Below are 15656 nucleotides of genomic sequence, written 5' to 3' on the forward strand. Positions count from 1 at the left end.
CAGGGAGCAAATGGGATGGTGGCGCCACTTAGAGAAGGACCTTCACCCGCTTCTCAGCGCACAGTGCGGGAGAAGAGCAGGGCGAGCTCGCTGCGTCGGCACCGCCTGCTGCACAACTTTGACTCCCGGTGAGAAGCGGCGTTACTGCTGCGGGTGGGAAAGGGCGCTGTTGCAAGTTACCTTCTGTGACCCTATAATATTCCTCTCCTGTGGCAGGGCGTCTTTAACAACAGCGGGGCAGGCAGGCGGAAAACGTCCCCATCGCTACAGCAGGTGAATTTTCCGCAGGGCACGTTTTACTGCATCCCCAGGGAAGGATACATACACCGGTTGACTTTCTGTCTGTCAAGTCGCTGTGAAAGCCTCCCAGAATCGCATCCCAAAACAAATGAACAGAGAAGGAGCCTGTTATGGAGACTATCCTGGGATGCTAGCTGGTGAGCGCGCCCAGGAAGGCTCTGTAGTTCTCTCTTTCCCCATTCGCAACAGCTTGCCAGATACGCTAGGATTAGAGGGAGCGACTGGCCCAAAGTTAGTCAGTCCGCTTCATGGCAGATGAGGATCTGAACCCGAGCCTTTCAGATAAAAATCATAGATAAATGGGGTAGTAAAGTCACCAGGGAGATGGTGTGCAATGGAGAGAGGGTAGTGTTGCTGAGTTGGAAAATTCAAGGAGATTTGGGGATGGAGTCTAAGAAGGGTGAAGTTTGGGAAGGAGAAGAATCTCAGTGGGGTCCACCCTCCCCAGTGTCCATTTTCCCCAGGGAAATTATTTCTTTGTAGTCTGGAGAGCACTTGTAATTCCAGGAGATCTCCAGGCCCCACCTGGAGACTGGCAACCATGGGAAAGGGATAGTGGGGTCTGCCCTGAGGAGAGCATGCTTCTAGGATTTGCTGTTTAAGGAGTCAGGCTGATAATGAGGTAAACAGTATTGGGATGATCCTTTCAGCATTTTGCTCCATTTAATATTTTTTATTATTTTCAATAGTTCTATTGTTAATACATGTACAACCTGGAAAGCCCACAGCATCCACGTACTGTATATTTATAACATTTAAAGCATTTTTTTCTGATAACATCTATGGGCAGATTCCTGTAACTGAACAGGATACATAGTTTAGGTTCCTGGACTAAATCTGACCAGTCTGTTTTCCTTTCTTAATGTGCCTATAATTTGCTAAATTTCTTATTCATTCATAGCCCCCAGAGTTCATGCAATTCTGTATTATTTATAAGTTGCCTTTTCCTGTTATTTGTAAGGCTTAGCATATAGTCAGTACAACCAAACACTGCTTAAAGTGGTACCTGTTGTAGAAATAAATATTAATGATAATGTAAAATCAGGCCCAGCTCATCCCCACCCCTTTTCATTTCACCAGACCACACAAGAGTTTCAGTTCTAGGTTTTCATTTTTAAGAGAAATGGTTTTGTGGGTATGGAGCAAGCATCAATAGTTTATGAGGCAGCCAGGAAATCAGACAGTCCAAGGCAGTTTCAGAGATGTGCTATTTACCGTCTAAGGGGATTACCAGTAGTTTACAAGAAAATTTTGGATGGGAACGTGAGGGTGGGCACACTGTATACTGCTTACGGAAACACAATTGCCTATAGAGCTTTGCATCTCTGGGATGGAAGGTGGTTTATGGAGCCATTTGCTGCAGATGACAATGAAGGAAATGCTTGGGATGATACTAAAGTTACTTTGGAGTACACTCAGAGGTGGGATCCAGCAGGTTCTCACCAGTTCCCGAGAGTGGGTTACTAATTATTTGTGTGTGCCGAGAGGGGGTTACTAATTGGGTCCGCTTTTCCATCTCCACGTGACTAGCCCAAGGTCACCCAGGAATAAAAAGGGAGTGTTAATGACTGATTTTAGGTATTTATGGGGCAAAAGGATTACAAAGCATTTTGTACTAATGCTTACTCAATTAAAAAAAAATCACAACCTGTGTATCCTGGCAGCAGCCTTGATATCTAGCTCTTGAATATGCCTATGCAGTTGGAATGGTCCATCGGATCCATGTTTTAATGAATTTGTGTCTTAATCTAAAGTGCAAATTATTTTGAGTATTGAATGTATTAGCCCTTCAGAATATAGTTAAAAAACAGTGGTGATGGTGAATCTTCACTAAACTGTAGTGACCACTCATGATTTCACAGTTGGCATAAAGTCCTGTTGTTTCCTATGTGGCTGGTTAGCGAAGGTAGAAAACGGGATAATTCTCCCTGTTGGGCTGTTTTAAAAACATGTTTTAGAAATATGGTAAAGTTCCTTGTTTAAGTAAAGTATACTTCTTTTGATTTCTAGAAACTGAATTAAGTATTTGAAAGTATTAAGTATTTGACAGGCAGTCAATTAGAGGAGAAATAGTTGTTTCTGTTGGCACTAGACGATAGGACTTGCTATAATGAGTTTAAATTATGGACAGAAAGATACCAGCTGGAAATAAGGAACTTTTTTTTACAGTAAGAGTTTTTTACAGTAACAGAGAAATTATTAATGCCCTGCCCCCGGAATGCCTGGCCATGCCCCCGTCTTGCCCCGCCCAGCCCCATTGGCGCTACGCCACTGTTTGAATCCCACCACCATGGGAACCTGTTACTAAAATTTTTGGATCCCACCACTGAGTACACTGAAAGGATATGTGTGTGCCTGGGAATAATGTCTTTGCAATTTTACTTGTTATGCTTTTATGTTTCCCTTCAGCAAGAATCGTGAAGGTGTGTTTTCCTAAGAGACACGGGCTTTCCTGTACTTCTTGCTTAGAAGTTACCTCTGGTCTCTGTATGGGGAAGAATTGGAGAAGCAGCGGCATCTGTAGGCTCAAGAAGATGCTGTTGCCAGAATTCCTTCAGCTGCTGCTGCTGCTCAAAATGGGGCTGATAAGTAGAGCCATGGATGTGTGTCCATCCCTTTGTGACTGCTCCGATTGGGACCGCTTCAAAATCACCTGCACAGAGATCCATTACATCCCCAACCTACCACAAGGCATACAGACTTTGTGAGTACATGCATTTTTTTTTAAAGTATACTGTTCTGCAAAATTAGGGCCATCAACTGTGGCTGATGGTAGGAAAAAAGTTATAAAAACATATAAAGACAATTAAAACCACAACTAAAATACATTTGTAAAAGCACAAGTGTACAATAATGAAAACAGGTTGGGAAGGAGAGGTGGTTGAGGGAATATCAGAAGAAATAAAATAATTCTTCACCTGCTGGTAAAAGGCTATGATGGAAGGAGACAGATGAAAAAAGAGAGTTGCCTATGTTGGGGGCAACAACTAAGAAGGTTGTCTTTTGGTTTTCCAGCTGCCTAGTCTCAGAAGGTGGGGAGACCCAAAGCAGGGTCTTTGAGGATGACCTTAGTGGTTTATTAGGTTTGTACAGGGGAAGGCATTCTCAAAACATTAGTATTTATAGGTCAGCCCCGGCACTTTGAAATGTGCCCAAGTACAGATTGGGAACAAGTGAAATGGATCAGGATGGCAGTGTTATGTTCCTTACCACCCACAATCTGTATTAAGTAAAGTTTCCAAACACTTTTCAAGGACAGCCCCATGTAGAGCACACTGCAGTAATCTAATCTCGATATAACTAGGGCATACTTCACAGTAACCAGATCTTTTCTGATTAGAAAAGGCTGCATCTGGCTAACCAGTAGAAGGTGGTCAAAGGCACCTCTGATCTGCTTATTCAGCAGTAGCCCTAGTTCCAGGAACAACCCAAACTATGGACATATTCCTTCAAAGGGAATGCAACCCCATCCAGAAGATGTGATGCTTTCCAGGGCCACCAAAAGCAGGGGGACTTGGGGGGAGAAAATTTGGGCGCCCCAAGTCAGCTGGAGGGCCCCTGAAGCCAACATCATTCTGCTGTCATGGAATGCATTGAAAAACAAAAAAAAAGCTGTAATGCACTTCTGCACTGCAGTCATTGGAGGCGCATGGACAGTGGAGCAGACACTCTGCTTTCTGCTTAGGATGCTTTTCTTCAAAGGTTACTACAAGCAGCTTGCACAAACATCTTCACTCTTAACATATACTACATTAGTAAGTCTACTTTTTCAGCATTACTTTTTTGTGCTGAAAAAGCCCCCTCGACTTATAATGCTAAAGTGAGGGTCCCCACTTAATTCTTGTGTGGCATTCCCCCTCTCCTGTCTTCGCTCTCTCCTGCCTTCTTCTCTGCCTCCCCCCTTTCAGCTGCTTTCTCAGCCTCCTTCTCTGCTTCGCTCTCCTCTGCCTTTGTAACCTCAACTTGTGGGTTCTGTGGGGCAGTACTTGGAAGGAGTTGCAAAGAAGCAAATTTAAACAAAACAGTTTACTTCTCTTTACAAATAACATTAAACATCAACATTTAACATTACAATTCAAGGTCCTGTTCAGGTTGCATTTTAAGTCCTTCTAGTTACAGTCTACTGATACTGCCAAGTCCAATTCTTCTTTGCCAGTGGGTTGGCTCCTGAAGACTCCAAGGGCTTGGTGAACAGGATGCAACATGATGAAGGTTTCCAGGAGAACTCTCACCCATTACAACCACAAAAAGAAACCCTGAAACAATAAACTCCAACATTTACAACATAGCAAAAACAACTACCTTCCCAGTAGTTCCCAATAATATTGCAATTACCTTAACAAGGTGTTAAGGGCTTATAGAAATCAAGGTCCGAGTCTGGTAGCCTTGTCTTCTCCAAAGAGCTCTGAGTTCTGCAGCATTCTGCTTCTTCTCAGACTCCACCCCTTTCTGGGTCAACCCATTCTGGGCCAACCCATTCTGGGCATGGGGGTTACACCTTCTTCTCTGACTTCCCCCTTTCAGCTGCTTTTTCTGCCTCTGCCTTCTTCTCGGCGGCGTCTGGCCCCCTAGTTCTTGGCGGGTGACAGCCAGTCAACCTGGGTGAGCTGGACAAGCAGCGGGATGGAGAAGTCGGTGGCAGAGACCTTGGGATTGGTGAGATGGGGGGTCAGTGGCAGAGACCCCCAAATAGCACCCAACCGTATCTATTTTTATTTTTGAAATTTACCAGCAGCTGCTGCATTTCCCACCCTAGACTTATACTCGAGTCAATAAGTTTTCCCAGTTTTTTGTGGTAAAATTAGGTGCCTCGACTTATATTCGGGTCGACTTATACACGAGTATATACAGTAGGTGTCCTACTGAAGTCATCAACCAAGCCAGTACTGGAGCAAGGCAAGACCAGCTAGCAGGACTAATGGTTGCTACAATCGTTGTCATGCTGCGCGGCCTCCAGTAGTCCGTTTCTCTCTTCCTTTCCTTCCAGTCCGCTCCATAATTTTGGCTGCTCCATCAGATTTTACAGTTAGTGAGTTGTAGAAAATATAACCACCTTTCCTCTTTTCTCAATTCCTCTTCCTCTTTTCCGCAGTTTCTCCATTTTGCTGTCTTCCTTTCATGACATACCTTTGTACCTCTCTCCCTCCCCTTTATAATCTTCCCCCTTTCTCAGTCTTAGTCTCAGTTCTTCATCCGTATTCTGGTTGGCACTCTAGAAGTATCTAATTGTACTATAGCAGCACTTGTACTATAGTATATTGTACTATAATATACTATATATTATAAACAGAAGTGGGGTTTCTTACTGTTTCCCCCTGCCCCACCTCTCTTTACATGCATGGTGAGGCAATGTTAATCTAATTTAGAAGTTACACATGTGGAACAGAAGCTGGAACTCCTCCTTCCTCCCCAGTTAGATTGAATTCTATTTTAAGCACTGTTCGGACAGTGGGTCGTTGTTGCAATGGTGGGACATCAAGAAGAAGAGGAATTTGGATTTTTACCCTGCTTTTTTTCTCCTGTCTCAAAACGGCTCACAAACTCCTTCCCTTCCTCTCCCTGCAACAGGCATTTTGTAAGGTAGGTGGGGCTGAGAGAGTTCTGAAGAACTGTGACTATCCCAAGGTCACCCAGATGGCTTCATGTAGAGGAGTGGGAAACAAACCCAGTTCACCAGAAAAGAGCCCACTGCTTTTAACCACTACATTATGGTGGTGTAGTATATCCCTCTGTAAATACAATTTTGGTACTATAAACATTAAGCTTCATGTTATATGACAAATGACACAGTTTAGAAAATGTCAGCAGAATCAATCCCAATAATCCAGAGGCATGGCTAGGGAAAATGGAGCCTGGGGTAAAACCCGAGTTTTGCGGGAGGGGGCAGGCATGGACAGCCACCCTCCCCCACCATGACCAAAGGCCACCCTCCCCCACTATAACCAAAGAATTATTTTTTGCATCAAGTCATCTCAAAGCCACCATCACATTATAGAACATGTCCCAATTCACAAATCTGAACACAGCAATGGGCCATGCCACACATCAGAAATAAATTTGTTGACAAGTTTTTCAAAATGCTTTCAAAATGTTTAACAACTGTTGTAACACTTAAAAGTGTTTTAAGTGTCATATGACTTAAAATGCTTTCAAAATGTTTTATTACTGCTGTGAATAATGTTTTATTACCCTCCACTCATTCCCTTGCATTTCTCCCAACCATTGGCAGGAATAATAGCCAATTTGGATTAATATCAAACCTGCCCAAGTAAGGCATAGTACAAGCAAGCTTGAATTTCCATCTCTTCCTCTGAATACCTATTTCACACTTGTATCTACAAGAACTCCAAGCACTGCAGATTCGTCTTCTAATTGCTAAGGGTGCAGCCCAAAGTAACCCCTGGATGACCCAAAGGTTCTTCCCAGAGAGAGAGAGAGAGAGAGAGAGAGAGAGAGAGAGCTTATGTATTCTTTTGAATTTATATGGTGAGTATTCATCAGCCTGGGTAGCCAAGGCCAGAAGCTGCTGTGGGCACAACTCAGAATTTACTTTCTTGACTTGTTCTTCAAAAATCTGTTTTGAGTGCTGAAACTGTGCAGAACTTCCACATTCAGAGGCAGTAAACCTCTGAATACCAGTGCCAAGAGGCAACACCAGACTTTGGCCTCTATGCCTTTTTGTTGAACCTCAGGGAGTTTACTGTGGGAATTTACTCCAAACATTCCAACACATCACTCTCTACAATCCCAGATGCAGAGAAATTGTGAACAGTTATGTGTTTGTGTCCCCTGCTCTTTCTTCAAGCTCCTTTGTTTACAATTCAGACATCACAAACAAGCAGTGTTGACATTAAAACATTGAAAATATAGCTATTATTAAAACATCCTGCATTGTGCAGAACTAGGGTTGCCTGCTCCAGACTAGGAAATACCTGGAGATTTTCAAGGTGAAACCCTATGAAGGGGGGTTCAGAGAGAGGACAGACTTCAGTGGTGCAATGCAGAATCTACCATATAAAGTTGCCATTTGCTCCTGGTGAACTGATCTCTGTACCTGGGAATCATTTGTAATTCCAGGAGATCTTCAGCCACCACCTGGAGGTTGGAACAATATATGACTTACACTCCTTACACTCCTATTATGTATCTGAAATTCATTCCACTATCTATCGTGAAAAACCACATTATGCACTTACTTTGAGAGACACGGTATCAAGTATGCAACACTTGCATCACATACATGTATCTGCATAAATTTTTAAACTATATGGCTTATGCATAATATTTAAAAACTTCTAATTAAAACTTTGCAGGTTCAATTGTTCAAGTTTCATGGCTGGATGCATTCTAGCATTTATGAGATTATTTTGTAAACTCGGCAGATTCTGAATCTGATGCCTGTATGCTGTTTGCATAATGTAGTTTTATAGTGCTGAACCATTACCTAGAAAGGGATTATTTTGATATTCAATGCATTAAAGATCTCGTGCAAATGCAATTCACAGATATCATACTGTGCTTATGCTGGAAGATAACAGGTAAAATTCTTCTGATTAATCACAAAGCTCTGATTAGCCCCCTCGTGAGGAAAAACTGAGCCCCTCTCTACAAAACTGAAAGTAAAAGGTCATATTTTCTTTTCTTTTCAAACTTACCAGTGCAATTTTCAGAAGGACATGCATGATCTCTGCTGCACTCCCCGGTTGGCTTTGTCCCAGCCCTTTCATCAGTTTACTCGCCCCACCCCCTTCATGAGGCAAAGCTGAAAGTAGGAGCCAATGAGAAGAAGGGTCATTTGCATGCAGGCTCTGAGGATGCTGGGGGACAGTTTGGAGGAAAAAACCTTTTGGAGGGGCAGAAAGGGATGAGGGCAAATTACAAAATAGTAATTTGCAGATGCCCTGAGGATGCTGGGAAACTGGGTAAAATGAAATTGAGACTCACCATAACTTGGAAGGTTTGCTGATTGTGGAGACATAAATACCAAGCTGAGCAAGTTTTTCACATAGAGAGGGAGACAGAAGGAGCGAGAGAACATAGGCAGGCAGGCAGGCAGCCGGCAGGGGGTGCAATCAAGTGATTTTGCACTCCCACGGGACTCCCATGGTGGACGCCCAGGACATTTGTCCCCGGATGTCCCCGTGAGAGCTTCACAACTGGCTACAGAGCATGCCTGGAAGCAGAATGAGCAAACTCACCCTACCCACTACATCTCAAGCAAATACTATTGGGGATTAAGAAAAGAGTGTTTGCCAGAAGCCCTAATAATCCAGCTACAGATCTTCAGTAATTCTTCTAAAATATTTCCAAGTAATGTTTATTCTTTACTGACAAATAACACTAAACCAAACAGGCTTTTCACAATTACATTGTAAAGTATTAAACTGGGAGGCAAATGATGCCCGTCTGTATTCTCTTTGGGATTGCAAAAGGTGTATCATTCTGTGTTCACAACTGTCAGCTTCTGTCAGAGGGAACAATTCCAGACTGTTGGGCACTGGCTTTTTGTCCCAATCAAATGGGAATGTACATGGAAGTTGCACCTGACCTTGGCGAGTAGCAGTTGCAAAATGTATGCCTGGTCTGACTTAGAAACTGCTTGGAGTATGTATCTGCTTGAACACAGTGTATGCTCAAGCATAGTAAAAAGCTATTTTTTCTGTTTCTTGGAAGACAGCCTTCAAATGAGGAAAATATAAGAATTAATGTAGCAACTGGCGTGTTGTGTGGTTTCTGGGCTGTATGGCCGTGTTCTAGTCGCATTTTCTCCCGACGTTTCGCCTGCATCTGTGCCTGGCATCTTCAGAGGATCTGAATGTGGCAGCTCTGTGAAGAAACGTACATAGTTGCCTTTGTGGTGTATTGACTACCCGAAGACAAGTTTCAAGGCGGCCCATCCTCACTTTCAAGGAAGTGAGAGGAAGGTCAGGGTATGGTCGCAGGTTGGTGTGAAGAGACAGCCAGGGTGCATTCATGCCCAGGACCTGATACAAAAAGAGATGTTGGCCTAAGGAAGGGGCATATATCGGCTTACGACAGATTGACACTCCCTCTTTGGGAATACAAATTTCAGTATATTTTGAGGTAGTCAAATATCTCACAAAAGCAGGAGTCAGTGTGTTTCACAACTCCCGGAGTACTTAACAAAGCTTCCTTGGCTAAATTAATGTTTTGTGTGAGAGAGAGGGGGTCCCCTTTTGTTTTAAACTCCGACATCCCTAATATATGTACATTTCTTGGGGCAAATCAAACAAACAAAAGAACCTTTAGCTGCAAAATCAGCCAGTTTTCGTCTGAGGTGGCTTTATGCCTGAGGTGCTTTTTTATTTACAGAAAGAAAAGTCATAAGTGGCTGGACTTTGGAAACATTCACTAATTTGTAAAGTTCAATGACCCTAAAAAAACAAAGTTATAGAGCTAATTCTTAGTGCATTCTGCCAAAAAAAAGCGCAACTAAAAGTAATTTCACTTTAGAAAATGGTAAAAGAAAGTGAGGTTTCCTTTACTGTTATTTATATCAATCTTAGAGATGATGATTAGTAAACATAAATATTTTAGGCTACTTTTATGATTTAAAGTACAGATTCTATTTTCCTGATGGAGATGTTGTTCGCCAGACCCAGAAGCAGAATAATGCTCTTCAATTATGTTGCTTAGCTTCTTTCTTTTTTTTGCCAAGGACTTGAAGTTATATTGTAGATGCTTTCTACAATGCTTGAAAAGATAACCATTCAGATCCTATTTGTCTGTATTTGTTCCAACTCTGCAGCTTGTTAAGCCATTTTAAAAGCGACCGTAAAGCTTAAGTATGGAGCGGAATGCACTTTACCCACTGAATGCCCAAGCATTAATTAGTTTCTTCATCATTTTCAAAACTACAGCTTTTAATTAAGCGTCTCTCTCCCCGATGTACTTTTTGAATTATGCATCCTGAAAACAAAGACAGGTTACCTGTGTGCTCCATCTGACTCCCAATAATAACTGAGCTGAGGCATTTGCTACCAATGAGAGTCTCCAAATTGACTTTGAGAAGAGACCTGCACAGATTAAAATCTCACAGATTATATTAAATGTATCCAGATGGCCAGTGGCTCTACTCCTAAAGAACGAACAGTGAAATCCTCATTTGGAATTTAATTGGGCCCCTCAGCGCAAGTGGTATTTCAGTGCCACTTACCAATAGCAGAACGGTATGTTCTATTTATCAAGTGGCACCCATTGTGCAGCCATGTATCTATACTTTTCTGTTCCGGGGTTCGATAATGTTACCGCTGCTGCTCGGGTAACAATAAGTGATTTCAGCTCAGCAACTTAATGAGGTACAGGAAGCCGACGTTCTTCAAAGCAAAAGGATTTTATTTGCAGGTGGTGGTCACAGCTCTGTCAGGAGAATCACGCTCTTGCAACCCCATGCAAGAACTTTTATTCCCAAACTTCAAAGGGGCAAAGGGGCAGGGAAAAGGGGAGGTGAGGGGGCAAGTCTCTCACCAACCACCAAAGAAAACAAACAACCTGAAAACAGGATACAGTTACAACTTCTGAAAGAGATTATAAATCCCGCTGTCAAACGTCTTCCCGCGAGATCTCGCAATGGTGCTGAATGGAGAGCAGATAAGGTCCATTCATAAAATCCAGGTGGGCTCACTACCGCACCCAGCTATCTCCTTTATCAGATGGCTGTTTCCTTCAGTAATATCCTGAGGCTCCCGCCTCACTTCGTTACAACAAAGAAAAGTTCAAACTGTCCAATGGTGGTCCCTGCATGTCTTCCAATGGCTGGGGACCTCTGGGTGCTGGCAACAGATTCGATCTGCAAGTCCAAAGAGGGCCTTTGTCTTTGTTAAGGAGTCAGCTGGGTGTTGGTCTAAGCTGCATTCCAGAGCCAACTTTCTTGTCCCTTAATATCAAACCTTTCAGGCCACTGCTTTGGCCATCAGACACAAATTTCAAAAACAACATTTCTAAACTTAAACCTTAGGGAAACCTTAAAGGGATAAACATATATACTTATAGGCAAAACTTTCCTAAACCTAGCAATAACAGAACCTTTAAACTTAACTGGAGAACCTAGTCAAACTAAAATCCTAAACAACGGGCACATAATAAATTCAACTGAAGAGGGGCTTTTATTACATCCTAGTACAGCATAAACAAGAGGGAAACCATATATCATTGACACACTCCTACATATACGTTCTCTGTGAGCCTTATGGAGGCTCCTGAACCACACAAGTCTCTGTGTCCGGTCATGGAGCCAGTGTAACCAGGCAACCTGACTCAGGAAAATATTTTGTTTATTTTCCTGGCGGTAACAATAATATGAGTGGCTTCCAAAGCAAAAGTTTACTGTTTTAAGATGAACTGGAACAGTTGATTGGCTTCTACCAGAAACAATTATTTCATTTTGTGGAGAGGTTTTTTTAAAAAAGTATTAACAATCTCCAACACAGGAAGCTTATCCATGTTTGAAGCTCAGAATTTTGAAGACATATGTCATATTAGAAGAATTCATTTATTTGGACTGAAACTGATAATTATTTTGGCAATGCCACAGTAAAGCTGCTAGGTAGACCATTATGGAGAAATAGAGATGAACTATAATAGAAACATCTACCTCAGCACCTATAGGTAGATAAATATTATTTTAAATAATAGTGGCTTGGATCTTAAACTCTCCTTCAGCTTGTGCTCTGTGCACTTTTTTAACTAGCAGTCTCCTCAGGGAAGCACAATGCTGGAGACTTCGCTCACAGAAGACCAGCAGGATATATCCTGCCACTCTGCTAAACAAAATGTGAAGCCTAAAGAGCCTTCCTTCAATGTATTGTCGAAGGCTTTCACGGCCGGAATCACTTGGGTGCTGTGTGGTTTCCGGGCTGTATGGCCGTGTTCTAGCAGCATTCTCTCCTGACGTTTCTCTCCTGACGTTTCGCCTGCATCTGTGGCTGGCATCTTCAGAGCCTTCCTTCAATTTAAGTAACTCTTCCATTGGTGAAAGCCTCCATAGGCTAAACACCCTCTGTCTTTCAGTTACCTGGAAGGAATATAATATTGCAGCAGGCAACAGCTGACCCTGCTGAGCTTCTGTAGTCTAACATGACCAGGCTAGCCTGAGCCAATCCAACTATTATTCACACTATTTATTTATTTGTTGGCTTTATAAAGTTTTTGCCAAAAGGAAGCTTCATTTCTCCTCAAGTGAGGATTTTTCATTACTGTGTTTGTTGCTTGTACCATCTGGAAAAGTTGGGAAAGCATTTGTAATCGAGGGTCACTACAGTACCATTTTTTCAAGTATTTCTTTTACATCACCTTCCCAAAACCCTGGCCTCCTCAGGCGCCACCCCTAAAATTCCCAGGAATTTCCCAACCAAAAGCTGGCAAACCTAATTATCCCCCACTTTTTTCAATGGGAATCAAAAGTGGAGTACATAATATAGGCAATATCTGCTCCTGTACAAGTACTGGGTCATTACTGATCCATGGGGTAATGTTACATCATGGCGTTTACTAGGCAAACTGTGTTTTACAGGGAGGTTTGCCACTGTCTTCCCCAGTCATCTACACTTGATCCCCAGCAAGATGAGTACTCATTTTACCAACCTCAGAAGGATGGAAGGTTGAGTCATCCTTGAGCCAGCTGCTTGAAACTGGCCTCTGTCAGGATCAAACTCAGGCTGTACGCAGAGCTTTGACTGTGGTACTGCAACTTACCACTCTGTACCACAGAGCTCCTAATATCCAGTAAGCAAGCAAATAAATTAAAAAAAACCCTGTCTAAGGAATGATATATAATGTAGGAAATGAATTCTAAAGATAGAAAACAATGTAGTAAACTCAAAAGAAAACAATTCGATCAGCATAAGATGCTCAAAAACAGTTGGATAGGACCAGTATTACAAAGTAGAGATGTGAAGCCTAGGTAGAAAGAATGGGAGGGGGGGGGGGTATATTTTTTTCCCCAAGGCCAAAAGAAAAATCAGAAATGTGGTGTGTGGGGGGGGGGGGGACTGAACAGAAAAATTCTTATGAAATATCTTCTCTTTTGAATTAGGATTTGGAGTCTATTTCTAATTAATTCTGTTTTGATTAAAGAAAAATTCATAGGGAGGAGGGATAGGAAGAGGGGTTCTGCAGAATTTCAGAATTTTACTCTATAGGTGCCCAGAAGCAGATAGTGCCTTCCCAAACCTTCTTATCGTCCTACTAGGTCATCTCTGGTGTGTAACATAAAACAACTGCAAGAGTTGAAGTGGCAAGGGATGTATTGATTTCTCTTCAAAGTGAAAGAGACATGAGAGGAAATTGTCTTTTAAAAAAAAGATAAAAGATAGTAAGAGGAAACACTGGCTCTGAAGATGCCAGCCACCGATGCAGGTGAAACATCAGGAGAAAATGATACTAGAACATGGCCGTACTGCCCGGAAACCACACAACACCCCAGAAACACTGTCTGTTACGGTATCTTAAACAGCTAATTTTGGTTGAAAAATTCCCCTCCCCTTAACAACAGTAATATAGATCCAGCCAGGAATTGACAATACTCTCCCTAAGATGTGCTTGCTAGATCACACCACACACCACTCAACCGCTCCAGTTTAACATTTCCCACAAAAGTTAGACAGATGTTTCTAGAAAGCTCACAAGTAGAGCGTGAAACCTGTAACCTTTCCCCACTGTGATTCCTCAGCATCTGGCATCCAACAGCCTTGACTTTTTCTCAACTGCAGTGTACTGCACTTCTATTTTCATTAAGTCCTCTCCCTGCCCTCCCCACATATACACACAACCTCAAAACCTCTTTCTTGATTAATCACTGCTGGTTCAGGCCCTTTCAGGGCATGGTCAGGACCAGTTTTGTTTTTTGTTGTTAATGATGTTTCTTACTACCCTGAATAATGTCATGCCTTGCCAGAATATATTGAAATGCTCCCCCCACCTTTGTTTGTAATAGGGAATCTGCGTCTGTGCTGTCTGATAGACTTCAGTAACTAAGAAACTAGAACAAAATAAACCTCTTGTTATTTTACTTACGGTCAGGGCAAGTGCTTGGGAAATTAGCAGACTGTGAACACTACAGTGCACAACATTGTGTGGAATTTTCTTATTAGTTTATATACACACACAAAACAAAAGGGAGGATATTTGGTACAAGCAGCTCTACCAAAGGGAGACCTGCTGTCTGTTTTTATTAATGGCTGGGTGTGTAACAACGGTCTGAAAAACAGATATTCAAGAACCAATGTCTTCCCTTCTCACTTTATTTTTCAGCCAGAGAAATAATGCAGCTGTTGTTTCTGTGTGTATCAAGGGCTGCCTCTAATTGAGATGATAAACTAGGATCAGGGTTGTATCATTTCAGGCTGCAGATTGGGATTCACATGACTGAATGCTTCTCCATAAGTGTGGTCAGAGAGCTTCTAGCTTAACATTCTGATATTAGAAACTTCTGGGAGTGTGTTGAATGCCATCAAGTCACTTTCGATTCATGGCCACTCTATGGCCTGTTCTGCACTGGCCAATGAACACGGGTGTAGGACGGTAAAAAAACTGTTTTGGAAGAGAACTTCGCACAGATCCTGCCCCTAAAACAAGTCTGCCCGATGGGGAGTCTGCCCCATGTTATTTTCCCCATACTGGTGTGTTTTTTTTTTGAGAATTCCAGAATTTCTAGGAAGTCTTTTAAAAAAAATCCCAGCTTGCAGCTGCTCAAGAGCGAGTGGCCGGGCTGGAAGCATTTTATTTGCCTCCATTTTCCTATTTTAAAATTTGCAGCTTACATCTGCGTAGCTACACAGGTGCAAATGGTCGAATAGTAAGAAATCAGCATGGCTGTGGAAGTTCATTTGTGCATGCCTGTGCACATCGGTGGAAGTAATTAAAAAAGACGTGTCTCTGTGCGAAGGCGCAACAGCAACTCGGATTGTTTCCATCCTGCACAGATACATGTGGATGCGAAAATAGGAAAAACTGGTTACTTTATTCCGACTGCAACCCGTTATACATTTGCTGTGTGGAAGGGGCCTGTGAGTCAATGTCCTCCAAAATATTCTATCATTAACAGCCTTGCTAAGGTCTTGTACTGAGGGCTGTGGCTTCCTTTATAGAGTCAATCCATGCCATGTTGGATCATCCCCTTTTCCTGCGACCTTCTACCTTTCCTAGCATTATTGTCTTTTCCAGTGACTCTATACAGCAGCCTCAGTTTAATCATTTTGACTTCTAGGGACAGTTCAGGCTTGATTTGATCTAGAGTATTTTTTTTTAAGGAGAGCATTAAGTTATGTAAACCCACACTGCAGTCTGAAGGGCTGCAGTCCAAACACAAGTGAACAGTAGGCTGGAGCTGTTAGTGG

The 15656-nt window shown here is 42.4% G+C and overlaps 1 protein-coding gene across 4 annotated transcripts in view; it reads left to right on the forward strand.

Annotated features, from left to right (window-relative positions):
• TSHR (thyroid stimulating hormone receptor) overlaps positions 1-15656 on the forward strand; it is an 81086-nt gene continuing 65430 nt past the window's right edge. For 2 of the 4 annotated variants that reach the window (XM_048487063.1, XM_048487065.1), the window contains exons 1-2: positions 1-128; positions 2710-3004. In XM_048487063.1, coding sequence (XP_048343020.1) covers positions 11-128; positions 2710-3004 — 413 coding nt within the window. In that variant the 5' untranslated portion in view covers positions 1-10. Of the gene's footprint in view, positions 129-216; positions 274-320; positions 438-2709; positions 3005-15656 lie in introns of those variants that run through there. The other 2 variants (XM_048487066.1, XM_048487064.1) reach the window with 2 other exon arrangements.

This window comes from Sphaerodactylus townsendi, linkage group LG02 (genome assembly GCF_021028975.2).
Source record: "Sphaerodactylus townsendi isolate TG3544 linkage group LG02, MPM_Stown_v2.3, whole genome shotgun sequence".
Classification (NCBI taxonomy): Eukaryota; Metazoa; Chordata; class Lepidosauria; order Squamata; family Sphaerodactylidae; genus Sphaerodactylus; species Sphaerodactylus townsendi.